The sequence below is a fragment of the Lissotriton vulgaris genome, chromosome 4_1 (assembly GCF_964263255.1).
Source record: "Lissotriton vulgaris chromosome 4_1, aLisVul1.2, whole genome shotgun sequence".
Lineage (NCBI taxonomy): Eukaryota > Metazoa > Chordata > Amphibia > Caudata > Salamandridae > Lissotriton > Lissotriton vulgaris.
The window spans coordinates 1,857,261,170-1,857,288,908 of NC_141691.1; the positions used below are offsets into that span (position 1 = coordinate 1,857,261,170).

Consider the following 27,739-nt stretch of genomic DNA (forward strand, 5'->3'; position numbering starts at 1 on the left):
CACCATTTACTGCTAATGACCTCTCAAATTACATCACTGATGACGTATTAAATTACATCATTGATGACATCTCTGATGGCATCTTAAATTATACCAAAGTTATTAGTAAAACAAAAAACCTTTTTTTCTATAAACCCTAACCTAACTATAACTACCGCCATTGTGTAATATAGATAGAGAGATAGACCGCCAGACATATTTTTTTGTTTTTTATTAGGAGATGTTGTAGAGTTTTGGGTCATGTGTGTAATTATTCCTATTGTTTGAATGTTAGAAGACCCTAATGTAACTAGTCTTACTCTTTATGGTACACTTCAACATAGTTATGAGTTTTCAAATGCATAACTTCCCTGTTGACTATGAGCTTGTCTTTGAATTTATGTACATATTCTAATATAAATATTATAGAAATGGCCGATTATTTGGCACATAAAACAAATACAATTTTTGCGTTGATGTGTTCATGTTGGTACAACACAACATAAAAAAGTCATCTTTATATAAAAAATACTTTATTTATGAATGAATCATTTTTACAATACATTCTCTATTAGAAAAGACAAGAAACACATGGCTAGAATAAATAGAGGTAATTAACAGAATCTTGTACAAAATGAGAAAATCTGGTCAATATTTTGAAACCACAAATGATTCAACTAATGACATATTGTAAAAAGTTTGAAAAATATACAACCGACTTTGTGTCTCGTAACAACCAATTGGGTTAACCCAATGGGGCATTTTGTATTTGTCAACCTAATAACATTCGTAGACTGTGAGTAAAGTACATCTTCGTGTTCAAGTATGATAGAATGTAAGTGCTTGTTTGAGTGTCTGCATAAGGGAAGGAATAATACATTTCTGATATCACATGGCGGGGTTGTCTTATTTCAACACATTCTGCAAGACTAAAAGATACATGATTGTGCACTTATACAATGAATGACAGAAAATGAAGAATAGGTTAATAGGGTTTGATGGATCAATGAATCCCTGCAACCTGTAAGGTTGAAGAGATCGAACCCACGTCCAAAAGCCTAAGGTTTCAATTAACCCTAGTCTTTTTATCCAGCTGAAAGGGTATGTTAATCCCTGCTGGAGGAACAACAAATTCACTATTCATCGAAGTTGAAAATGCATGAGGTCTACAAGATGATCTACTTAACAAGAGAGTAAGAACATATTTAAACTTACTTTCCTATCCCCAAAAACACACAACGATGTTTACTCATAAGTTATTAATTATTAATAAAGGAACCTAAGCCGTGCTGCATATCGAATATTTTTGCCGTGACCCATATTTTTTTTAAAATCATCATCCCCTCCAGAGTGTTTTTAATCAAAGCAACTAATATCCAAATATTCTGTTTCTGGACTTATGTTTCACTTTAAACTGTCAAATGTTGTACATATACAAATAGTTTGGGCTGTTCTTGTCTTGACTCTTAACTTGAAAGTCTTTTATACAAAGGCATCAAACTCAAGTTTAAATAGTTTTCACAGAAATGACTATTCATCAGTTTTAAATGTACAAAGAAACATTTTATTCTTTCTTTTGTGAACAATATGAACCAATATAAAGTTTCACATTTTGGCCAGTTTAAAAAAACAAGTATGAATCCTTTCAAAAACACATTTAAAAAGAAAACAAGAGAATAAAACATTTTGGCTGATAAGTAAAATATAAAATATGTAACATTTCTTTAGAAAAACTGACATAAAAATAGAACACACAAAAATACATTATAAAAAATACAGCATCACCAATGTACTTTCACTTGGCATTACATTTGGCAGCTTAAAATAATAACCTTTCCTAGAAACAAAACTAACTTTTAAAATAGTTCATAAATTACACTGAAAGGCATTGTAAGTATTGCTCGACCCAGATTACTGGTGATGTGTTGCATAGTTAAACCTCCATTTCAACAGAAATATTGCTACGTTTGTTTCTGCAGACAGGTTAAGCACTCCATTTTCCTTCCCTTGTCTACATAAATATAAAGATGTAAAGTGACAAGAAAGGTTTAGATACTCAACATTATCTAGTGAGTGATATGGAAGTGTATAGTTGAGAGGAATTAGCTTAACCTTTTCTATCGCCCATCAAGTCAAAACATTATCTGTTGAATAGAGGTCACAGTGTAAATGGGCAGTTGACCTTCCAAATGCCTTGCTTACCATGACCAACCACATAAGCATGACCAGTGAGGTATATTGAACATAACACTGTCAAGCATATGCACAATTAAAAGTGCATAAAGGATAACGTCGCTCCATTTTCGAAGGAGAAACATGAGTTCGATCTGTGTTTATTTTCTTGGAAATGGTTGACTGTCTTGCTTTGGAAAAATGAAAATAAACCCATAAAACATGTAACTCTTCAAGTCCAAGCAGCAGTGTTGTATTTCCCTTGGTGGCATATCTCTATGCCCATTAATACTAGTTCCTAGACAATGTCTCTTAAGTTTTGGATATATTTTCTACAACACGGAGGTGAAACAGGGTACATCATACGTCGAGCACCATGTCGTATTGCTGTTCCTTCTTCCGCCTGCCACACTTGGTGATTAGAACCACATATAAAGTCAAGAGCATAGCCCAGTAGCAAGCATAAAGTATTGCACCTATCATCAGGACCCACTGTTTTGTTTCGGAGAACGGCTTTTTTGTCTCCCTCCATACTGTGTAGATCACTCCTCCCAAGAGGATAGAGAACCACACGGATATAGGAATGAGTCCTATGAAATTGACCACTACGGTTTTTCTTCCGGATGTGCCCCAACCTGCCTTGTTTATCGTGGCAATTGCAAATATTTTGGCAGGGAGAAGGCTTGACATGTACAACACTGAATAGAGAGACATAAACACCATCACAATGTTTCCTCTCAGGCAGCTGGCAAAGGAAGACTTTATAAGACCTACCAACTGGACTGTCAGCAAAAACAGGAGGATATTCCAGATCTTTCCCCGATAGAACAGCTGGATGACAGTTGCAATGAGGAAGAAGGGAAAAAATCCAGTAATAACAGCTTCATAGGTCATCCATAAGTGGTGTTTGTGAAACCACATTGCATTGTATAACCACTCTCTAAAGTAGGACTTACTCCATCGCGTTTGCTGGTTTAGCCACCTTAAGTACTCTATTGGTGTTTCTGTAAGGCACTTTGATCTTGCTGTGTACTTGGTAGCATAGCCCAGGCTCAACACTCTGTTCGTAAGATGGCGGTCATCCCCAAAACTGCACTGGGAACCCATAAATTCTTGGTTGTACCAATCTTCAATGAATTCATGCAGAAGTGAGTTTCTGTACATTCCAAGTGGCCCACTGATGCACTGTACGCAGCCGAAATATGACTGGCAAGCTCGCTCTATGTTGAAAGCCATCCAGTATCTTACGCTGCTGAGAAAGGAGATCCAGGAATCATACTTGTTTAAAATCTGAAAGAGAAGAAAACATGCATATATCACTGAATCTACTGCAGGCCTGGCCACGAAATTAAACAAGAATAAAAGACATTTTAACCAAAGAAAGATGTTAACGTTTGTTTTCATGTCGTTATTTCTAGAGTTGAGTGTTGAAACCAAGAAGACACCCAAGTATGGCTACCTAAGCTATGAACTGGATTTACAGTTGAAAGCTGTACTTTTCAAATTTTTGCTGTTTGTTAAATCTGGAATCACAAGACACATTCTAAATGTACTTATTAATGGAGCATTACAGATTTTAGATGATACCATACCATGATGTCTACAGCCAGTCAGTGGTATAAGGAAACCTTAGTACTATGTAAAGTATGATGAAGATCCCCTCCCAGTAACTTAACCAGTCGGCAATTCCATAGTCTACATTTGCAAAGCTTCACAGATACTGGTTTAATGGGGGAAAAAGACAGTAATTACACAGACAACGAGATTTTGTTGTATGTTATTCCACATTACTGGGGTAAACTACTAATATGTACACTTCATATATTTCAAATCCAGGGGTGTTGGACTTTATTGGGTACAATAAATACATTCAAGGGCACTGATAATCAGGGCTTTAGTGGTGAATTTCACTTTCTCCTCTTTCACTTCCTAACTTTACACTTTTTCCCACCTGTCTCTTTATAACCTCTCTCTCGGGCTCTCACGTTTTCCTGTCTCTGACTCTGTCAAGTGTCATTTATTCAGTGTTTTTATTCCCTGCATTTAGACAGACTTAAGTTAGGAACAGACTTAAGTTAGGATTTTGTCTTAAGTCTGTCCTAAGTTTGTCTTAAGACAAACTTAAGACAAAATCCTAACTTCTGTGAATACCAAAAGTAGTAAGTTCATTCTGTGAATACCAAAATAGTAGTAAGTTTAGTATTGAGTCTTGCGTTCATTCTGTGAATCGGGCCCAAGGATTTTAAACATTGCAACATTAAATCAATACATGTTGCAACATTCAGCAAACTGACAAAAACATCTCATGGAACAGGCATTTAACAAGCATCAGGAGTTTTTCGCTCTTTATTTATCCCAGATCATACTGACATTGCATGGGTGCATGTTTCTCAACAGGCATTGATTGCATTTATAAAAAACCTCCTGGATTGTTGATAACATTGGGGGTGCTGGTTGTTCTGCACAGTGTTATAGGAAAGGGTAAACCCAAACAAGCCCCAGGGACCTGGGTATAGGACAGTACAGTAGGGAAGCTGGTCCCAGTAGAACAATTCTATACACTAGTACTCCATAATTCGGAGTTCAATGTTATTTAATCACATTGAACAGATTTTCATACATCAATAAATAATCCGAACAAAGGAGAGAGAAGGTAGTGTGCACAAAACGGTGACAAAGTCGACGTTCCGACTCCAAAACAAAGTAGGCTGTTTAGGTCCTTACACCGAGGTCTTCCTCAGGACTGAGTGTGGGGCACCATGCGCCACCCTTAACTGGATGGTGGAAACATTGTAGGCGGACCCATAGGCTCCAAAAGCAGAGAGCGGAGTGATAGCACTTGGAAAAAATCTTGAGGGTTCCTTGCTCCTGGAAATCACCTCTTGTTGCAGAGAAATAAATATTTACTATTCAAATTGGTTTGGGCCCAGATGAACTCTAAGGTTCCGAAATAGCTGGAGAGGAGAAACACAGTCACAACTTTGGTAGATCCCCACGGTTGCTGTCAATCTTCTGCCTTTGCAATGCGTCCCTGTGCCCCACACTCAGTCCTGAGGAAGACCCCGGTGTAAGAACCTAAGCAGCCTAATTTGTTTTGGGGTCAAAATGTCAACTTTGTCACTGTTTTGTGCCAGTTTGGTCAACAGTGCTTTTTCACTGTGTCAGTGTATTTCAAACAATGGCTATGTATTTGTTATCATTTAACTGTGAGGCTGAGAAAAGCAGATTTTATGGTAAATAATGGTGCAATGGATATATTGTCACAACCTTTCCTTTTTCACTCCTCCGACCCTCACTTGATGCACACTACCTTCTCTCCCCTTTTCCCTTTTTACATGGGGCACTTGTTTGATACATTTTTTCAGATTATTTATTGATGTTTAAACATCTGTTCAATGTGATTAAATAACATTGAAACTCAGAATTATGGAGTACTAGTGTATTAAGGCCTAATGGTATTCAATTGTGTGTGTTATTTAGAATTGTTCAATTGGGACCAGCCTCCCTACTGTACTGTGTTGTTCTGCACAGTCACATAACTTTAAGGCATCTTGCTCAAGCATCTTATGGGCAATAATGAGGATTCTCTCACAAAAAATGTGCATGGTCTTGCAAACCTGTGCCAAATTTGCATCCTGCTTCTTTGTTAATTCTTCTTGAATTCTTCACGATCTCTCTGTGTGCTCTTATACATTCCTTTGAGTACATTTCTAATATGCTATATGCTTCTCTAATTATCTGGGTGCATGTTTATTTTCCTGCTCGCACCATGCTCCTATCCATGCTCTCTTCTTCTCTTTAAGCCCCTCTTGCATCACACTCAAACTATTGCTTCATTCATTCCATTCTCCAGTCTTACTAAACCATGGTTGCACCAGCACTGTCCTCACCACTACCTACCATTTCATTCTTGTACCATGAAATTGGGTGCTAGGGAGTCACAAAATAGCAAAGTCTTGTGTGGTTTCTCCTGGAAAAGTCAGTTCTTTAAAGGTTGGAAGCCCTTACCCACCCAGGAGTGACATGCATTCATCATAGGACCCCTTCTCGGGGTCATGCAGAATCAGGACCGCAGTATGGAGACGCACATCCAAAAGACCTCTGCATGTTGCTTCGCTATCCTCCGCTCCCTAAGGAAGATATTGCCTCTCCTCCCTACTCTTGCACGGGCCCAAGTGGTACGCTGTACCATACTTAGTCGTCTTGACTATTGCAACGCCTTGCTTCTGGAATCCCCTGGGTTCTTGCTGGACAGACTCCAAAGAGTCCAGTCTGCCGCGGCAAAACTGCCATTGGGGCTTCCTAGAAGAGCGAGTGCAACCTCCTCACTGAGCAAACTCCACTTGCTCCCGGTGAGGCAGAGGGTCCAATTTAAAGCCCTCTGTATAGTGTTTAGAGCATTACATGCAATAGGCCCTGCCTCCCTCCAATCCAAATTTGCGTGGTATACCCCAGCCAGGCAGCTTCGCTCTTCTGAAGCCAAGCTGGCACTGGTTCCTAAATTCAAAAGGATCAGATCTGGAGGCAGATCCTTCAACGTGGCAGCTGCCAAGCTTTGGAACTCGCTCCCACCAGACATTAGACACATTTCTGAATTTCTACCCTTTAGGAAAAGAATCAAAACCTGGCTTTTCCCCAAGACTTCTGTCCACTAACTTCTTGTCCCCTCTGCTCTCCGACCTTTCCCCACCCCATTAGTCTCAGTCAGCGCCAGGATGCCTGCCATGGTGACAGCGCGCTCTACAAATGATTTAAATAAATAAATAAAATAGGACCCCTTCTCAAATTATTAAACAATAAAGGTGAATACATGGGGATATTTCTAACCTTTATGTGACTTCCCACAAAGAGTAGAATTATTCCCCTTTATTTTTCATCCACCCCCTTGGTGGCTTCAATAACATTGTTTGTTCACCAGGAGGTAGTCTTAACTATTACTTGCATATTACTCACAGGCTACCACCACACCAATTCACCAAGTACCCCACAACCACACAAAGCCCATTTTAATTTGCATTTCATGAGCTTCCCTGTCTTTTCAAGGTTGTAGCCCACCTTAATGCTATCTTCAATCAATGTCAGGAGGGGCCCTCTGATGGAGCATGCCATCTCGGGTATGTAAGGCTTTCGCCATTTAAAGAATTCAGTTTCCCAGGCAATACCACATAAGACTTTGCTATGTTTTTATTTCCTAGGCAGCCAATGTTCATGATACTAATTTGAGGGAGTGGATGTGCCCAATTTACCCCTTTCCCTACTTTTCCATGCACTTTGTCAAATGTGCCTTTTTCATTCTCAATCCTATTCTCTCCATGCTACATCCTCACTGTATGTGTCAAATATCCTTCATTCCTTTGGATCTGTCCTACCTGGGCAATGTTCTGTCCACGTACAATGTTCCATAATATGTGTTTAATTTTTAACCCCTCTGACTCTGTGTTTCAACATTCCTTAATTGTATGGCCAGTTCCATGCTATTATATACCAGGGGTTACATGCCCCTTCGTCCATGCACAATGAAACATGCCACATGCTGTATCTTCCTTGCTTCATGTTCCATCCTCTCTGCTCCATTTTTCATCAATCCTATACCTTCTCCATGTTATCTGTTCCATACTTGCTCTTCTCTGGTACATGATACGTCCACTTGCTCCATCTTTCTTGTGCTGTGTTTTGCTATCTCTGTTACATTTCACCTCGTATTGCTACCTTATCAGTTCTTTGTCCTCCCTGTGCCATGATACTGCCACATATTCTTTCATACTTCTTCCAACCTCCATGATCTGTGTTCCCTACTCCATTCTTCCTCCCTCTCTTTCCTAGCTACCTCTTTCATGCTATCGGTTCCATACACCGTCTACTCTGCTCCAGGCTACTTGCTTCATTTTCCCTTCTCCAGTGTACCAGTCACACTCTTTTGTCTTCCTTGCTCCATTCTTTACCCTTCCTCTACAATGCTGTATATTCCATTCTCTACCTGCCACATTATAACTTCAACCAGCTCTGCTTCCGACGGTCTTGCTCTATCCTCTATGCTCCATTCTCAATGCCGTGTTTTCGGGCTACCTAATCCATGCTTTCTCTTTTTTCTTTTTTGTGCATCTATACTACTATTATAAAGAGAGAACTTGCACCTTTTGGCAAGGTAAACTCGGGAACCACAGCGCCAATCCACACACCCAATACATTGTTGTAAACCACAGGGTGTGTAGATGGGCATAGGCTGCAAAAAATAAAAAATAAACGTAAATTAAAAAAATAAAGTTTTTTAAAAAAGTAGTCCCCTAAAACAAGCGCCGTCCGCGACGTAGCGCTGACCGCGACCTACACCTATGTGATGACGCGCGGGGAGGAGCGGGGACGAGGGCCGACGTGCGGCGAGGAGTGACGAGTGGCGCGGCGGCTCAGGTAAGGCAAGAGGGGCAATGTCGGGGCTGGCGTGGGCCCGGGAGTGGGGGCTAAGTATGAGCGCGACTAAGGTAAGGAGGGAGGCGGGAGGCGGGCGGGGGGCCCGGCCGGGACTAAAGAAATATTAAAATTGCAGCCCCCTTCTGCCCCCGGGCAACGCCGAGGCGGGCTGGAGGCGGGCGGAAGGCAGGCGGGAGGGCAGCGGTACAAGCAATGTCGGGGCGGGCGGGAGGGCGGTGGGGACGGGCTTCCGGCCGGGACTACACTAATACTCTAAAAGCAGCCCCCAGCCCCCTTCTGCCCCCGGGCAACGCCAGGGCGGGCTGCTAGTATTTTATATAGTGCGAACTCGATCCGTAGGTATTGGAGCGCTTTACATGAGCACCGTATTTACATTACACATTCAGGCACAGGGAGATTAAGGGATTTGCCCAGAATCACAGGATGTGGACGCGACCTTGAGGCTCGAACACTGGTTTCCAGCACCAGCGTCGGTGCAGTCATCGCCTCTTTCCTTATTCCTGCTACCTGTGCATCCAATTGCCCCAGTATCAGCTTCCCTCTACATGCGCCATCCTACAGATCCATAATATTTGCTAAATGTAAGATCTTTCTGCATGGGCAACAATTGCTATGCTTTCTTCTCCCTCATCGGTGTTAGCTGATTCAGGCCCCCTGTGCCTGCTCTGTCCTCCACAACCTCCTCTCTGCACTCCATTGATCATGCTCAATGATCTACCCTGACAGCTCTATTACCCATTCTCTCTGCTCCACAACATACGCTGCGCTGTTCTCCTGAACCCCTGCTGTCTTTCCCATGCTTCGTGCTGCCCCTACAATGCTGCATCCCCCTAACTTCAATCTCCACCCCTTCCTCTGTGCTAACTGTGCAATGCTCCTGCACTCTCACCCATTGCACCTGCAGTCTCTTACATCCACTCTGATCCTTGATCTGCGATCAGTGGTACTTTTTGCATGTTCTATCCTTTCTGGTCCACGCTATCTTCTGTATGATGGGCTATCCTTGCTCTATCCCCTCTGTTCTATGATTCATCTTTCCATTCTCATCACCTATACTCTCTGCTCTGTGCTGCCTGTGCCATGCTATGTCTTCCTGCCGTCATGCTCCAATGCCTGTGCCATGCTGCCCATTACATTTCCCATCATCGATCCGCTATGATAACAGCACCTTGCAACTTCAATGGTAGAGATATCATATCTTCACATTGTAAAGGATTTGGCAAAGATGTTCTAGAACCTTTTCCATGTGTAATTATTATTTATCTAAAGTGAAGGCAAGAGGCTTAGTAGGCCTCGGTGAACAATTCCAATTGACTTTTTTCCCAATTAGTTATGTGAGCATTACTTCTACACACACCTTGAGGGAACAACAGGCGAAACGAAAAAAATGAGAAGAGAGAATGGTTAAGAAGGAGTGAGGTAATATAGAATGCAGGTGACAGTAAAGGTGAGAGTGGACAAGTGGTAAGGAAAAGGGAAGGTCGAAGATGGCGGGAGTATTAAAGTATATTAAGATGAGGAAAGACAAAAATGTAGTTGATGGTTTAGTAAGTAAATTATTGAAGAAATGGCAAATAAATACATAAACACATTGATTAATAAATACATCAAGTAAGGCATAAACTAATTAATTCACACACCAATATATGAACGAATGAGTGAGTGAATGAATTGAGGGGGGAGTACTTAACCCGTTAATTGCTGCCGTCGGCCAACGGTCGTCACGAGCGCTACCTCCCCAGTGCTGCGCACGACCGTTGGCCGACGGGCCAGCATTCGTTCTCCGAACGTTCAGCACTGGGCGCTGAACGTTCGACGCTGGGAACAGGTTAATGAAGATATACACCACCATTGGACAAGGACTCTGGGTGCCTCAGAGAGAAAACAGGTCAATAAGGAAAACCAAGCTCTCAAAAGGCAAAACAGGCACACAAGAAACAGGGTGAAGATGACGTGGAGCGGAGAGATGGAAGGCCACTGGTTGAGGCAAAGGGAGAGAAGCAATGGATGAATGGCTATTTATAATATGAATATCCTAATCACAAACCAGTACTGTGGTGCAGGTATTCTGAGCTTTATGGTGCACGCTGCAGGCCAACAGGTTGACAATCATGAGCAATAAGTGTCATTATCAGAAAGTTGTTCCTTCAAAGCTTTGCTTCCCCTCACCCCCCAGAGACCTTGGAGAGAGTGCAGACTTTACAACTTCCCTGTCTGTAAAAGTTGTGCACTTCACCCAATCGACCGCAAATAATATTGGACAAAATTGCAGTCTGTCTAGGTGTACCCTCGACTCTGTAACTACAGGCTGCAACCGTGATCCATTCTGAAATGATTCATGTCATGCTTTCTGGTATTCAATGGGGGTTCTGTAAGCTATTCATTAAGAGCAGTTCACAGAAAGGATTGGACACCCTACATTAGCAGATTTACAAGTCCCTTGCGTCACTTTTGCACCGCCGTTGCGTCACTTTTGTGACGCAGCAGCGGGGTAAATGTTGCGGCCCATTTAAATTGTGATGCATCTAGGGAGATGCGTTGTGTTCTAAGGCCCTACGTCACATTATACCTGCGCCAGGTATAATGTATGCAGGGTAGGAGTTCCCATGCAAAAAACCATGTAGAACTGGCGCAGTGAAATTTACAAGATTTTACTGCTTCACTCTACACCTTCACTGCGTCAAAATCCCTACGCCAGCTCAGACCAGGTGTAAGGAATGGCGCAGGGCATTTTACATGGGACCTACCTATGTTTTCTGGCACATTGCTAGAATTGCATCACTTTTGTGACAAACTCCAACGATGCGTCACTTTTCCTCCAACTGATGCGTCAGAATCTCTGAGGCATCTGTAATTCCTTGCGCCATGGTGCACTGTACTATAAATACAGCGCATCCATGGTGGCACAAGGACATTTGAAGGTGATGCAAGGAAACTGACGCATCTACGCAGGTGCGTCAGTTCCTTGTAAATCTGCCCCAGCGTGCTTTATCAAATGGGATGCAATTGACCCAAACCTGCCCTTCTGAGAACAGGGATTGGAATCAACTTCTCTTACACCTGAGAATGAAAGTAAAATCTGCTTTCAAAGTATTAGTGCTAAGTGGCAAAACTATAGTTAAAGTTAAACAATGAACAGACTTATTCAGTTCAAAATCCGCTCCTGTGAGGATTTCAACAAAGAGAACTGTGTACATTTATAGCGCCCTTTCACAGCCAAAGTGGTATCTTAGTACGGACAACAGACATTTTTTGTTATCAAATCAGTGGTACTCAGTTGAAGATGCTTTGCTCACCTGCACATCCCCGCCAACACCACCGACCATCATGTCCTCCTCCAGCACTTTCACCATCTCCACGGACGAGGCGGGGTCCAGCATGGTGTCGGAGTCACACACCTATACAAACACAAAGCATCAGCGTGAGGACACGGGACGTGTACTAGAGCGGAGGGTCAGTTCTATTTATATCCACACACGAGCCCCGTTCAAGGCTGTTACTTGCACTGAAGGGCGTCAGTGTGAACGAACCAAGCTAATCACCCACTGAAAGAAAACATTCTTTGCAACTGACCTCACAAAGCCACATCTGTATTATGACGCCGATGAAGAAAAGATGTATTTATTTTAGCACTGTACTAGACTGTGAACATGGCAGTCACACACGCTTTTTGGCTTTAAGAATTGTACTTTTCACTGAGGGACTTTTGAGCATAATTTGAACAGTTCAAATAAAATGTATTTCCCATACAAGGGTGGATTCTTCTATTCATTCCACTTACATATATGTGTGCATTACATTTAAAATGTCATTCATACGTGTTCAAAGATATTTTATGCGGTTTCTCCGTATGATTTTTTTATCCCACTCCTTTCCCTGGCACTTCCTTGCCTCCCCGTTCATTCAGCTTGGTACATTCCATAGAACCTTGTGGGGTTCTAAGGAGGCAGTTAGTCACGGAGGCCGTTATTCGGCTTGAGCTCTCGGGTGTGCATGTTGTAAGTAAACTGCTCACTTTACTTATCTAAGTGTGCATTGTATGAGTGAGGTGGCACAGTAGCATATAGTGAGGATATTCACTAAAGTAGAGTGTGGTGCAAGCTCCACACACACAGCCCCAGGGTGTTCTTTTTAATATTGATGTTTTTCTAGACCTCGCTCAGACGTGTTCAACGCCAGTTAGTCAGGTCTCCCTAAGTTAAGGTAAAGAATGTGATTTCTACATGATTAGTGGGGCCTGGGGAGAGAAAAAAATCTAACTCTTCTTATTCAGAGTGTCTTGTTCTGTAGCTATCACTTTGTGTTGTGTTATGTAATTTACCTTTAACTTCATCTGTTCTACATTTCAACACTTTGCTATGACATGAACTCTTGTCCACTTCACGGGTTTTGTGGCTCTTTTAGTAGCCATTTTAACAGAGACAGAGTGGATAAAATAGACAACAGTCTTCTTCCTGAAAGAGGCTGAGTCCAAGGAATGATCTCGGCCTCCCACGTGTCACTTGCCACTGGCTTAAGGGATCACTGTGGCGGTGCTGATGCTAATTCGGATGGGCAGATGGAATCTACTCCAGACGGAAAGTGATAGAACATTCTCTCCGTGGACCTGTTGAGCACCAATGGAAGTATGACAACTCGCAGAAAAATTGTGCTTCTTACTGATTTCTTTTCACCTCCTGGTCTTAACCTGAGTACTTGGAAAAGTAGTATCTAGTCCATCCGTGTGTGCACTTATACATTCCTCATGCATGCCTTTGATTCTTCTCTGAAACTAAAGTCACCCCTCAACCTCAGCAAATGAATCTTTCCTTTTCTAACTGGAGCCTCTCAAAGAATTATTCCTATCCTATTTTAGCATGACAGCCACACTGCACTCCAGCATCTTTCCATTTCTTGACTGTACACTGGGAATGCTTGCCTATTTGACCTTAGAACTTCTCACATTTCTTCATTCAAAGCAATGTCAAAGCTTGATGCTGTATCCAAAACAACTCACATCACCCTTGACATTGATGAACCCCTTTAGCTTCCTCTTTAAGGCCACATCACCTTCAAAGCTGCTTCTGTTGGCTCCTAGGTGATTAACATTAACCATTCTGTTTACCTATCTCCAAATTGTAACATTGCCATGGGTCTGATGTCCACCCATAGCAAGTGCCTACTTTTCTTGACATCCTCAGCAGTAAAGCCATCATCTTCAATAAGGCCGTAAATTCCAGATCAGGTGTCAGAATATCATCAGTAGAGCAGAGGTGACCAATCTTATGAGGATATCCTAATGATTTGACATAGATCCAATGCTAGTGGAAGAATATTAGACACCCACAGTGAGTGTACAAACAAGTGCCTAGAGAAGCACAAGGTCACCTTGTGTATCTTTTATGTCACCAGTGATCACTTGAGATTATTTAATCAAGAAACATGCAACCTCTTCCTTAAAAAAAAGTGGAATGGCGAGCAATCAATAGAACAGATAGAAATAATGCTAAGGTACGGAATGTAAACATCTGCTGTTTTCCTGCATAGGTGCCTTATCAGCAGTTTAGGTAGAAATAAAGGGATACTTAGTCATTTGTACTTGCATTCATAACATATACGTGAATACAATTTGCTAAATGATTGTTTTAGGCCATTCTCCTTTCAAATTTTATTAACACTGGTTTATGGCAAATCGGAGTTGTCTACTTTAGTTAGTTCATGGAATGACAGGATGTATGGAGTTCACTTGACCAAATTAGTCTGGAAGGCACACTGCAAATTTCCGATTATTATTTATCTTTAAAATGGAGCTTATTGGTCATCAGTCCATTATAAATCAGCAGAAAGTCATGTTGATTGCATTTTTAAAACTCTTGACAGTCCTCAAAATTGATGAGCTTTGGTGCTGGGGATTACCCGTTCCTGCATTAGCTTTCAGCCGCACTGCCTGTTTTGTAAACCTTACAATCATCGTCGGCAGGTCTGTGTTGTTGATATTACATTGGATCTTTAACAGAGTTTATATCAAATACTAGGTCTTTTTGAGTAACTCAAACTAAGATTACATTGATTTGAGACATTTCAAGAATGAAGGCTTTGGATACTTGGTTGATTTAATTGTGGTCAAGTCACACTTGCTTTATAAGTATTACAGTAGAAGAGAACCAGCTTGACTATCCTCTGCTTTTGCAACGCAACAATACTCTAGTAAAAAAGGGACATTTACATATGTTAATGGTATCTGTATGTGCTCAAAAGCTTTTAGTTATGGAGTCAAAAAATTATCACATTTTTTCTGAATTCACTTATGTGGGTGGCAATACTTTGCTTGGTTTAGTCACTTATTAAAATGAGGAATCTCATCAGAAAAAGAACTGATACGAACATCTATGTGTAGCAGATACCCTCAGAGAGACAAAAATTGGCTCAATTCATCACACATCTGAACAACTTAGTTCAAAGTGGTGCGAAAAAGTGGCTCAATATATAATGGACCAAAGTTAAGGTATAGTGTGTATAGGGACCACATCCCCAGAGGTATAACAGAGGTTAAAGTCAGGGCTGTTCTTACTCTCCAAAGTGGTAGCTTGGTCGAGTAGTAAGGCAGTACCAGAGGACAGTGTAAAGCATTTGTTGTACACACTCACTCAGCACAAGATTTCACACACTCAAGGACTGAACTCCAGGCCTATTGTTTTTATATACAAAGATATAGTTGTTTTATTTTTTTAGAACCAACAGGTATCAAAATATACTTTCCTCAATATGAATGATTTCAGATATTTCCTTTGCAGAAAGGTAATAAACTTTGTAAACACAATAGGTACAGAGGTTGCAGTAGGCAACACAATTCTAAACACAATTTAACATTGAGCTCAAAGGGTTTTTCTACATAAATGCAGTTGATTACTTTATAGATTACTTTTGTAACTCCAGGACTGGATCCTAGATTCAGTCCTGGGGTCTAAGCTGAAAACAGTTTAGTAAAAACGTTTTGGTTATTGCAATGATTTTTAAAGACTATAAAGGGATTCTAAAAGTTGACACTTAGAAACTTTTCAGTGAAAAACTAGCAATGTTATCCTAGGGAAGGAAATTCAAGTCACAAGTAAAGTAGGTTCTCGTTACTTTTGTAATCCAGGACTGGACTCCTAGGTTGGGAACTGGGGTCTCTACCTAAGACAAGTAAGTATTTAAGTTTTAGTAGTTGGTACGATTTTTAAGGAATATTTGTAATTTTCAAAAGTAGACGGAAGAAATTTCAGAGAAAAACAGTCTACGGGAGAAAATTCAGGTTATGGGTAAGCACTGTTCTAATTACTTTTACGGTTCAGTACTGGGCTGAGAGGTACAGTACTGGCTCCTCTCCTGACTCCAGGTGAGTAATTTGAAATTCGTTACTCAGCTAATTTTATAGGAATATTTTAGAGTTTCAAAACTTCAACCTTAGAAGATTTTTCGAGTCAAACCAGTCAATGTTATCCAATGGCAGGAAAGTGAGTTATCGGTTTCCAGGTGAGTACTCGACTAGTGAAGTTAAGGTTCTGGGCATAGACTTCGGGGTTCACCCAGGATCGGGAAGGTACAATAGTTACACCCTCAGCGGCACAGAGGCAGCCGGGTGCAGAGAGAGTAGGACCAATACCATCCAATGGAGGGTAGGGGGTCTTCGGTTGGTGGCTGCAAGCAAGCAGGCCACGCAGCTGTGGGAGCTGAGCTCCTGGTCACTTACTCAGGGCAAGTGGAGAAGTAGAGTAGGGTAGAAGTTGCACTTCCAGCGGCACTTGGGCGGCTGGGTGCAGGGTGCTTTTGAGCCGTCGGGCGCTCAATGTTAGCCAATGGGAAAGTTAAAAAGTGAACAAAGGCTGCAGGCTCGGGGACGGAGATTCTTTAGGTGCGACCACCACTTCGAGAGGTACGTTGGGATCTTGGAGAGAAGGTAGGTACACCAAAGGATGGCACAGAGGACCGTGGGGTGCCGGATGCAGGGGTGTCTTTTGGAGTCGGGAAAGCTTACCCTCAGCTGGTCGCGGTTGGGGGGGTCCCTGGTTCTGAGGCTGCAGGCGTCGTCTGGGTCATCGAGGAGGGTCTTTGGGCACTGGACTTCGGGTCCCAGCCGCCGGGGGGACGTCCCCGAGGTCTTGGATCACTCGGGCACGGGCCGGGCTTGGCGGGGGCAAAGTGGGCTGTATTTGCGGTTCCTGGCTGGCACCAGGGGTATTGCTGTTGAAGAAGAGCCTCTACTCAGGGGAGTCCCAGTCTATTAGAGGGTCAAGGCAGGCAGGTCCTCTGGGTTGTCAAAGGTTGCTGTCCGCAGGAGTCGCTGGGATTAAGCAGGGGCTGGTTCCAGGATAGACAGGCCGGTAGGGCTGGGGCCAAGTCAGTTGGTGTTGTCCTGTTGTTAGCAGCTGCACGGCGGGTCTTCTTCTTCTTGATCTTCTTTCTTCTTTTCTTATCGGGATCTGAGGAAGCCATGAGACTCCTCTGATGTGATTTGTGCGTGATACAAATGTCCCTGATTTGATTTGATTTGAGGAAGGAAGGTTCAGGGTGCCCCTAAATACTGAATTACCGGTAGGGCAAGGGCAGGGACCAATAGGTCCCTGTCCTGTGATGGGTATACCCCCTAGCCTTCTCCTCTCCTGTGGGAGGGGGGCAGGAGCCTAGCTGTGATTGAGCAGGGCTCCCCAAGTTTAAGATGGCGAGAGCCCGGGGTCGTGCTTCACCTCGCCTCTCCCACCTGAGGGGCGGGGTTGGCACAGGATGGCATACCCCCCTTCCTGACGTAGGGTTTCCCGCCAGTCTACCCGCCAGAGTGGGGGTCAGAACTGGTGGGGGCCAGTTGCTGAGTTCAGCAATTGGCCTGGGGAAGCTCACAAGGGCGGCAGGCCTTTGAAGCTTCCCCCTGCCCATCCTGGGGGAGGAGACCTAGCACCTCGCCCAGGATATGCATTGTTGCAGGCCCAGGAGAGCAGGGGGCTCTCCACCCAGGGGTCCAGCAACATGTGTGCTGTGTGGCAGCCTAGGCAGCCTCTCAGTCCAGACGTGGATTGTAGGTTAAGTTTTCAGGAGCATCTCTAGGATGCCCTCTGGTGCATTTTACATTAAATCCCACACTTGCATCAGTGCAGGTTTAATGTGCTGAGAAGTTTGATACCAAACTTGTCAGTTTTTAGTGTAGCCATTATGGTGCTGTGGAGTTCGTAATGAGGACCTCCCAGTACCATATACTCTTAATGGCATCACTTCACTTACAGTGCCCAGGGATGGCCCTGGGTACTGTAGGAGCACAGAGCTCATGCACCTGTGCCCACACTACTGGCATAGGGCACCCAGCTAGAGGAGTGGCTGAGGTATGCCAGGGCAGTGGGTTTTGTGGGCATGGCACACAGGGATGTGTGCCATGTCGACTCTCTGTTTAGTTCTACACTTAGGCACTCAGCCTACAAAGGCAGTGTGTGGGTGTCAGGGTACAGGCCCCCTAAGGGTGGCAAAATAAGTGCTGCAGCCATTAGGGGTCTTCTCTGGTCACCATGCCCTGGGTACCTAGGGTACCATTTACTAGGGACTGACACGTGGCCAGAGATGCCAATTGGGTTTTGGTTTCAACACACTTTTAGGGAAGGAACACATGCCCTGGGCACCTGGTTGGCAGGAGCCCAGGGCCCATTCAGTCAAAGCACATCAGCAGTTCAGGAAAAAGTGGGGGCATACCAATGCAAGAAAGATGGCAGTTTCTCATAAGTGGTGTTCTTTGCAAACCACTATCAACTCTTCAACTTGGGGACCTCAAGATCCAAGAAACACCCCCCTAATGCAGTCTTTCAAGGATCCATCCTCTCCCCTTGATCCCCAATCTCTTACACACTCTTATACAGTATTACTGACAACAACATTGAAAGCAATTAATGTACTCTTGATACACAACTCAAAATCTCCTTGACTTTCAGCGACTCAGACCCAGTCTCAATGTAATACAGAACTGTTTGACAAATAGCCACAGAAAACTCAAACCAACAAACACAGAATGTCTTTTGATTGCCAACGACCCCAAACAACAACAGGACCAAGCTTAACTCTCAGCCAGGAACCTAAATGTCTTTGCCCACTGGCTGACAACCAAGGTAAACTCACTTGGAGTCATCCTTGACACAGACGTATCCTTCAAAGAACACACATACAAGAAAAACTAGGGAGCATGGTGGCAGTCCTTCCTTCTGAAAAAAATGAAATCCTGTGTACCCTGTATGGAATTCAGGACAACAGTGAAAGCATTAGGCCTTTCTTGCCTGGATAGAGGAATGCCCTGCTTAACAGTCTCCCTAATAGAAATCTGACACGCAGAAAGATACGCTGAGATCTGTAGTACGGCTCATCAAAGGCCTCTAGTAGTTCAACCACAACAGCTCAACACTGATAGAATTACACCAGTCCAGCATTCTAGCCTGAATCGTCTGAAAGATATATAAGGCCATCAGACACAGCAGCTCTGTGTAAGTGGCTGAGAAATTACTACATTTAGTGGCCAGCACCAAACCGTGAGTCAAGGCATGGTCTTGCTGTAGATAAAGAAATGCATGAAGGGAAAGACCAGAAGACAGCTCTTCTCCATCTAGTTATCCAACATCTGGAACAAAATTCTCTTTAACACCATGATGGTCCCTACCTTAACAGGTTATGTACAGCGCTCATTTAATAAACAATCTTGAATGATATCCCAAGCCTCCTGTATATTTTTCAGCAGTCCAACTAGGTTTTCACACTCAAACCGTTGCAAATGAACTCTGGCCGAGGGCAGATGTAAGTGTATTTCAAATGGGGGATTTAGAGAAAATCATTTCCCCACTGTAAGAATATTTTCCCAGGCAGAAACATAGTTCAATTATGAAAGCACATTAATTAGCATTGCATTTTTATCTTCAGAATTTTCAAAAATACTAAATGCTTCAGTTTTATCCTTGTGAGTTGCCATGAAAACAATGACTGACAGTCTGTTTTTCTGGGGTAATCCTGTAATTCCTTAAGAATTCCATGCACCTCAGAAACATGATCTATTTCTCTGCCTATGTGGATTTCCGTCTGTTTGTATGTTTTGATTTCTCTCTTAAGTGTTTTAAGCAAGATACTGCAAGCAAATAACAGAATTGTTGGGTTCACAATATCTCACAAATCTCGAGGAAACAGATAAGACCTGCAATATATACCAGATATAGATATTAAGGAAACGAAAGTGATCAAAAGAGGACTGAATTGCTTCCTGTAACATTGGACTCCATAACTAGACCCGATTAGGGATGACTAGAGACAGATGTTACAGAGAAGCACATGTTTGGAACCATCAGTGGGTATGAAAGCTGTGACTGTGCACTTAATGAGGAACTAAGCAGTGCTGCATCTCTCGTGTCAGTGTGCTGCATACAGCGAGTGTTTACAGCAACTTTAGAAGGAGATATCCCCATACGTAACTATTGTCCATCCTCCCACTGACTTTCCTCATGAAACATTCCACAGCGTCATCACTCACCAACATTCCACACCACAGTCACACAGGCTGAGCAGCAGATACAAGGATAATCCCTTCTCTACTGAAAGAAGATGTGTGACGACCGAGCACTGCATGAACGGTGACTCCTCCCAGAAACCTCCCATAAGCATAAGCCGCCTCAGCACAGAAGCCATGGGGCCATTAATAAGCATGAATCGGTGCATAGATGAGTACCTTCCTAGGGTGGACACAATGGTGGGTTTGCACAGAACATTTACAGAACGTGTTTTAGGGTGGGCTGCAGAAAGCAGCACAGTGATCTAAAACCTCCCTGAGTACATTGCAGCCTACACAATTGTTGCTTGCAATGTCCTGAAGAATAATTATAAATCTAATTTAAACCTAATTTTATATCAGTGCAAGAGAAAGACAATCTTGCACTTTGGTTGACCAGAGATCCAGGACTCAGAGGGCATTTCGGTGGAATAACACGTGGACCAAGGAATGCTTGATCAAATTCAGTGTCTTTTTCCAGCCCCGGGGAAAATAACAGACCCAGATCCACACATATTTGCCACTTGGTGGGGGTAGTTCGTGAATCTGTACGGGCCTTTTCTCACAGCTGTGGTGCACTGGCTTAAGACGGGGTAGTAGGAGGGCAAAACCGGTTGCATTCGAACAATTTGACATCAGACACGCCCACTCCCTGAACATCTCCAAGAAGACACTCAAGACCTGTCTCTTTGACTGAACGGAGCTGCTACCCCTCCTCCCCTGCAGCACCCTCACGGGTGAGTAGTGCGCTTACAATTCCCCTGATTGATTGACTGATTGATTCGAACTGGAGGAAACCTTTTATGCTTGTCCATGTTGCAGTATGCAGGTGGGCAGGACCCGGGCGCAGCCGCTACCCTCAGGCCCTGACGCTACACCAGCACGCCTGGGACTGGCATCTGGGCTTGGAGTTTGTAGAAGAAATGATGCGCCACCCCATTGACTTAGGGAAACTCATAGTTGCCCTATGTCTTTTTAATGTTTAGCATTAAACAGAGTATTCTAAAGCCCCAAAAATGTCAATGCCTGCAAGCCCTACAGCATTCACTTTTTAAAACTGGAATCGACTGTCATGGTAGTGTCGCTCACAAAACATGGCTGTGTTAAAGTTGATGTCTCAATTTAAAATGTAGCTTCGAAAGCAATTATTTCACAATATTTAACTCTCTTTCAACTAATACAGGAGCGGTCACCGCAATGAGCTCCATCTTTAAAATGTCTGCGAGCCACCCATATGTGTTTGTTTGGGAACTGTGAATTCTTGGTCAACTAATGAATGAAGGTAACTGAAATCATGTGAAATAGTGAACAAATGTAGGGGCGTTAACGACTTTCGCGGTGCTGCGCCGACTCTGCAACAGCTCAGCACCGCCAAAGCAGTGCAGGGACCGCCCACCAGATTACAAGTTGAACTTGTGTCTGGAGGGCTTTTTCTGTCTCTTCTTTTCCGTTCCCATGACAGTGCCCTGAAAATGGGCACTGCAATAGGAATGCAAAAGAAGTTCCAGGACGGCATGAACTGTGAAGTACATGCTGCCCTGAAACTTGGGGGGCATGCAAACAGGGGGGCACATGTAGTGCCCCCATGAATACATCCGCCCTGGGGGCTGGGCCTCTAGGGCCCCCTTTGTTTCCCCACTGCCAGCCTTTTCATGGCAGTGAGCCCACCATGAAAAGGCTCCCAGAGAGGAAACTCATGTTATGCTCGGCAGACATGGCAGTCCAACCTTGCATATTATATAGGCCCTTTGCACTGCACTACCGCCATTGAACGGGGGTTCCCTGCACAGCCGGCGCAGCAGTGGAAGGTCCTAAAAGCTGCCTCATAATGAGGCGGACACAGAACTGGCAACGCTGCCCCATAGCGACTATGGCAGCCCAAGAACGCTAGACTCTAATTCGGGCACATTGTTCCACAAAACAGGACCTCTCATAATCATCTCTTAGATGTTTAATGTTTAGAGAAGCAATAGAGTAAATTCTTTTTATTTAGCGTAAATTTGTGAATTCAACACCATTGATGTGCTTGTGTGTGTAAACTGAAAAACTGAGAATTCCCAACAAGTAGCTGGAAGGCAGTGAAAAGATAGAGCACATTTAACATTGTTATCTCTTGCAAAGAGTAAGGTTACTCATATACCAGAGCTACAACTGTGGAGTCATCTTAGAAATGCTAGAGTTGATCTAAATCAATAGATTTCTAAGTGTACCGCCTCTACGCTCTTCATGCTGCTTACAGTCTATGGGCCTCATTTATGAGAAATGACGCACCGCTGCGTGAAAGCATCGATGCGTCACTTCTCAGTGCGCACTCCTTGCGACATTCCTGATGCGTCATATTTACTGTATGATGCATCATGTCGCAAGGAGTTACAGATACGTCAGTATTTCTGATGTATCTGTAAGCGCAAAAGTGACCCATTGCTGGAGTGTGTCACAAAAGTGACGCAACTCCAGCAATGCGTCCTTTCACATGGGGTAAGCCCCATGTGAAAGGGCCTGCGTCAGTCTTACACCTGCTGTGAGGCAGGCGTAAGATTTTGATGCAACGGCGTCCTAAAAGTGACGCACTGAAATTTCATAGATTTCACTGCATCACTTCTACTACCCTTCCTTGCGTCAATACGCCCCCCTTGCATACATTTTACCTGGCGCAGGTATAATGTGGAGCAGGGGTTTACAAAGTGACGCATCTACCTAGATGCGTCACTTTGTAAATATGGCGCAACAAGGCATAAAAATTGCCTTGTTGTGCCATTGTGACGCACCGGCGGCATAAAAGTGACGCACAGCCTCATAAATGAGGCCCTATATATTTAAATAAAGTGAGATCAAACTGCGTAGACTGCAACATAGACATGATGAGAGTCCATAGGTGCATTCAATGGGTGGCTTCTATTGGTACCATAGGGGATTCCCTTACATGACTAATTGACTAGAGAGCGTTGGCGGTACAACAAAGTGCAATGAATTCTCACAAAGTAATCACCTGAAGGGTATATCACAAAAAGGCAGAATTTCTCTGAATGATAGGGGTAAGTTCCACAGTACACCTATAGAAAACTAGCATGCATGAACGACATGTACACTTCCCCAGGGGGCTCTCCAGTTATTAAGGCCAAGATTCTTAAAACTCAAAGATCACTTGATACAGAGGCGTGTGCATGAATATTGTGGTGATTTACGACTCTACCCAATTCTTTGCGTCATTAAGCATGTGCTACGCAAAATAAAAGAATCGCTTAACTTACCTCCAGGGTTGTGTGAAATGTGCGTAATTTCCCTTGGCGTGATTAGATGAAATCTCAGAAAAATTGTGTGAAATCACGCAAAATGCAAACTAGGCATTTAGCACTATATTTTTGCGCGAAATGCATCCTTTAGTTTATTTTGGACTTGAGGACGCATTTCACACAAAAAAAGTGCTAACAACACAAGGGCGGCGAACAACAGCTCGTGCATCCTGTGTGTTTGCATTGTTCCTGTCCTTCCATGATAGGATTTTTACCTGAACTAACTTGAAATTACACAACGTTATATAATGGAGTCATTTTGGTTATTTTACATAAAAACGCCTAATCGCGGAAATTCATTATGCCAACATAAGGAAAATTTTGCACGGGCCTACTTCCCCGTTGTTTGACATTTGTTTCTTAAAGCTATGCATGTGGATTCTCTGCTTTGCATAAAATACACATAAATAGCATTAAAAAGACCTTGACATTACAAAAATGGAGTTATAGTTCCTCTTTTTACACATAGATGAAATTGGAGAAGGAAAAAATGTCAATCACATTCAGGGTACTAAATCAGGAACAAAGGTCTATTAATTGAACAATATGTAGCACCTATGTGACCCAATATATTACCCGGGAGGTTAACGACCACTCTACTATTCAGCAATTGTCTTAGGGAATAGCTCTTTATTTGACCTTGAAATGATGTTTGGGGTTGGAAGGCTTGCCGGGACTTGATCACATTTCCTTCCCCATGATTTAATGTCTTCAATTTTTATGGTTACTGCATATTTAAATGTATGAGTCTCGCTGTGTATCAAACCATGACGTTTTACCATTTCATTCATGTTATTTGAATAATGCTGGAATTAGGTTGTGCACGATTTTGTTTTTTCATAAATTTCGAATGTTGTACATCTCTCAGCACATCCAATTTTAAATCATGTAAAAACACGTCTTCCATATGTTTCTTTTGCTGATGTGCGTGTGAAACGCCCATATTTAGGAATCTTGCAGGAATTTGATTTGCCTAACATAAATCTTGGGGCGGGTAAGCACGGGATGGAGCGCGCTCATACTGAGTTGCAGCGCAACAAATGCATTTTAAAGCTCACAGGGCGCAGTGACGCCGAGGGAAGAGCCCTGGCAGAAGCGCCAGGTGCAAGAGTGGCGCCTCCTGCCAGAAATCTGTCTGTGGCCCGCCAGCTGCTGCCTAGATTCACAGCATCCCTGTGCAGGCCGCTGGGAACAACCGCGCCGAGGAAACCGAAAACCAATCACCAGCAAATGCGCACAGCTCGCACCGGAGGAAGTCCTGGGAAACGGGAGAAGTCAGGAAGTACACAACGACACGCGTTTCGACTCGGACGACGTCACGATTGAGAATAATTGGGCACCAGATTTGTACAAGTATTAGAGCGTGGCTCGGAGGTGATGCGCAGCTGTGGAAGGACACCGAGGAGTTCATGCTTCGAGACGCGAGGTCACTGCAGGAAGCGGGATTAATCTCAGCACAACAGGGAGGGATTGTGGAAACCAGCACAGTGAGCTAAAGATCCAGCAGCAGCTTTGGAACTGGCACAAAATGGCTTTTCATTGACAGGCGGGGTGCAAAGTGTGTGACATGATAATTAGGACATCACAACTCTACAGAGGCCCACAATCCTCGATGAAAAATGGCTGCTCGCTTGAAAGGCCACCATTGATCATTACCATCATTAGCGAAACCACATGGGTGCAGACTGGCAAGGCGCAGCACAGAATGCTCCAACAAATCACCGAGGAGGATATCCCAGGGCATTGTGGGAGATAGGAATAATTGCTCCCCATGAAACCTGGATGGATCTAGCTCTAGGCACACCATTATAAGTTTGGCCAGCAGATTCTGGGAGGCCGGCAATGATACATCTTCCTGTTTATAGCCTCCTTAGGCTACTTCATCGTCAAAGTTTGGGTCCGGAAAAAGGATCAGCACGATAGGGAAAGACCACTGCTATCTTTGAAAAGACCTCACAGTTAATGTCACTCTTGCAATGACTTCCATCTTGAAGAAGAATGTGTTTTATCTCATGAGAAATCCACTCGCCCAAAAATACATCCCATCAAATTTCATTTCAATGTAGGATGTCTCACGTTGTCCTTGTGTCCCTGTTTCACAGTCTATATTTTTTTTAACTTGCATGCGCACAGAGAAGGCAACACACATTTTTCCTGATCCACCATGGGCACTGTCATGTGGGCAACTAATTTCTTCAATTGAGGGTTTGTGTGAAGCACTGCATGCCGAATACATACTGCCTCTCTATGGCAGGGGCATGGGGGAGAGACATGCAACATATGACAGGTTCCTAGATGGTCCAAGATGCTCTGCAGATCCGCTGATAGGCCATGATGCAAAACAGTATTGAAAGTAGGCATCGTGAATCGTGCATCAGCATGTCCACTGCAAAGAATACAGCCTTGTGGTTGTAAGACTGGACAAAATCCTTGACCCTGTGCCCTAGTAACAGTGGAGGCCGTAGGCATCTGACCAGCTAAAAGGCAAGGACTAGCAGTACCTTGGGAGCAATGGTAGGCTCATCTACCTAATTTGGTGCCCCCATAAAGTAGGCTGAGGTGAAAAGAGAATTTTTTATGAACACATCCACGTGTGCCCCTGTACATTCAGTGGAGGACCAATGGCAATGTCAGATTGTAATAGGGCACAAGGATGAGTCATGAAGGAGCACACCTCCCACATAACAATAAATCATGATAATACGTGGATTTATATAGCACGGCTAATGACCCCTGAGGGCCATTAGACACTGTCCACAGGCAAGGGAGATTAAGTGATTTGCCCAGAATTAAAGGATTTTGAGCCACCGCCAAAACTCGAACCTGAATACCCAGCTCCAAAGTCGGCAGCTGTGGCCACTATGCCACATCCTCTCCTACATGGAAACATCCCGGGTGTCTGCCTTACACCGTGAATATCGAGACAAACACAGTTGAAAATGTAAAACAGCCCAGAGCCATTTCAGAGCGCTTTATGCTTTGTTTAGTACAAGACCCTAAGGCTCATGCGCTACGTTTGTGAGAATGATAATCTCTTATGATGGATGCAAATAAAAGAACCTGTATTTCAGAGAATAGCTCCTGCTGCATATGTAGCTGTAGTGCCAGGGGCGCACTGAATTTGGAAGGCCTACCTCATTGAATCTGCTCGTGGGAATGTATGCACAACCACGCATGGTACGCAGAGGAATCAAAAACGAAGGAGGAATGACTAGAGGCATAGAACATCAGATCTAGAGAGATGGGCACAAAATGCAGTTTCTTCTACTTAAATAAAGTAACTACAACTAACAGGTGATCACCAGTTTCTGGAAGGCTGGCCACCATAGCCATTAAAGCATTTGAGCCAATTGTGGACAATAGTGAAGGTTGTTAAAGGTCCTGGACCCCAGGTATATTGAGGGTGACGGCATTCAACAACTATTATAGTACCGAGCACAAGGGCTATAAGGCTATTAGAGTATCCAACTCACTACGGGTAGGATGTTAAAAATTAAAAATGAATAAATAGAAAGACAACTATTTCATTGTTGGAGCAGAAGGTTTGTATGAGCCATCATTGGCCCTGAGACAATTTATTGTCTTCAATGGAGCAGCTCAGTATTACAGTGCTTTAATTCTGGTTATGGTATCCAGAGAATACTCCGCCTCTTGCAATACGGGCTGCAACAGGTGCTGCCCTCCAATATGTGAAGGATCCTGTGATCGAGACACAGGAAAATTGGGAAGAGATATATGTGATGGTTGGTGATAGAAACCTTGCAAAAAACACAGTTGATGGACAGAATGCAGAACAACGTCTTACATTCACCCCAGTACAAAGATCTGGGCCTAAATCCATCGTTTTTTTGCACTCCACGCCACCCTGGGTTAGACACTGGCTATATGCAAATCAGCCTAAACCCTGTGCCTCATGGGAACAGTCCAGCCCGAACTACCAAGCCATTTCTTTCCTAGACCGGAATAAAGCATCCAAGGACCGGTTTCTGGCTATCAGCCTTCTTCAGCCTGGATAGCTTGACTCCAGTGATGTGGAGAGCCTGGGACTCACGTCTGAGCATACCCAGCCCACTCGGGGTGAAAATTGCAAAAAACACAGTTGATGGACAGAATGCAGAACAATGTCTTACATTCACCCCAGTACAAAGATCTGGGCCTAAATCCATCGTTTTTTTGCACTCCACACCACCCTAGGTCAGACACTGGCTATATGCAAATCAGCATTGACCCTGTGTCTCATGGGAACAGTCCAGCCCGAACTACCAAGCCATGTCTTTCCTAGACCGGAATCAAGCATCCAAGGACCGGTTTCTGGCTATCAGCCTTCTTCAGCCTGGATAGCTTGACT

At 43.5% G+C, this 27,739-nt stretch overlaps 1 protein-coding gene across 1 annotated transcript in view; it reads right to left on the minus strand.

Annotated features, from left to right (window-relative positions):
• Positions 1–518: 518 nt before the first annotated feature.
• The window catches only part of HAS2 (hyaluronan synthase 2), a 66,612-nt gene continuing 39,391 nt past the window's right edge, over positions 519–27,739 (minus strand). The window contains exons 3-4 of the mRNA XM_086966167.1: positions 11,877–11,978; positions 519–3,441 (exon numbers count right to left, since the gene is read on the minus strand). Of these exons, the coding sequence (XP_086822293.1) occupies positions 2,512–3,441; positions 11,877–11,978 (1,032 nt within the window). The 3' untranslated portion in view covers positions 519–2,511. The remainder of the gene's footprint in view (positions 3,442–11,876; positions 11,979–27,739) is intronic.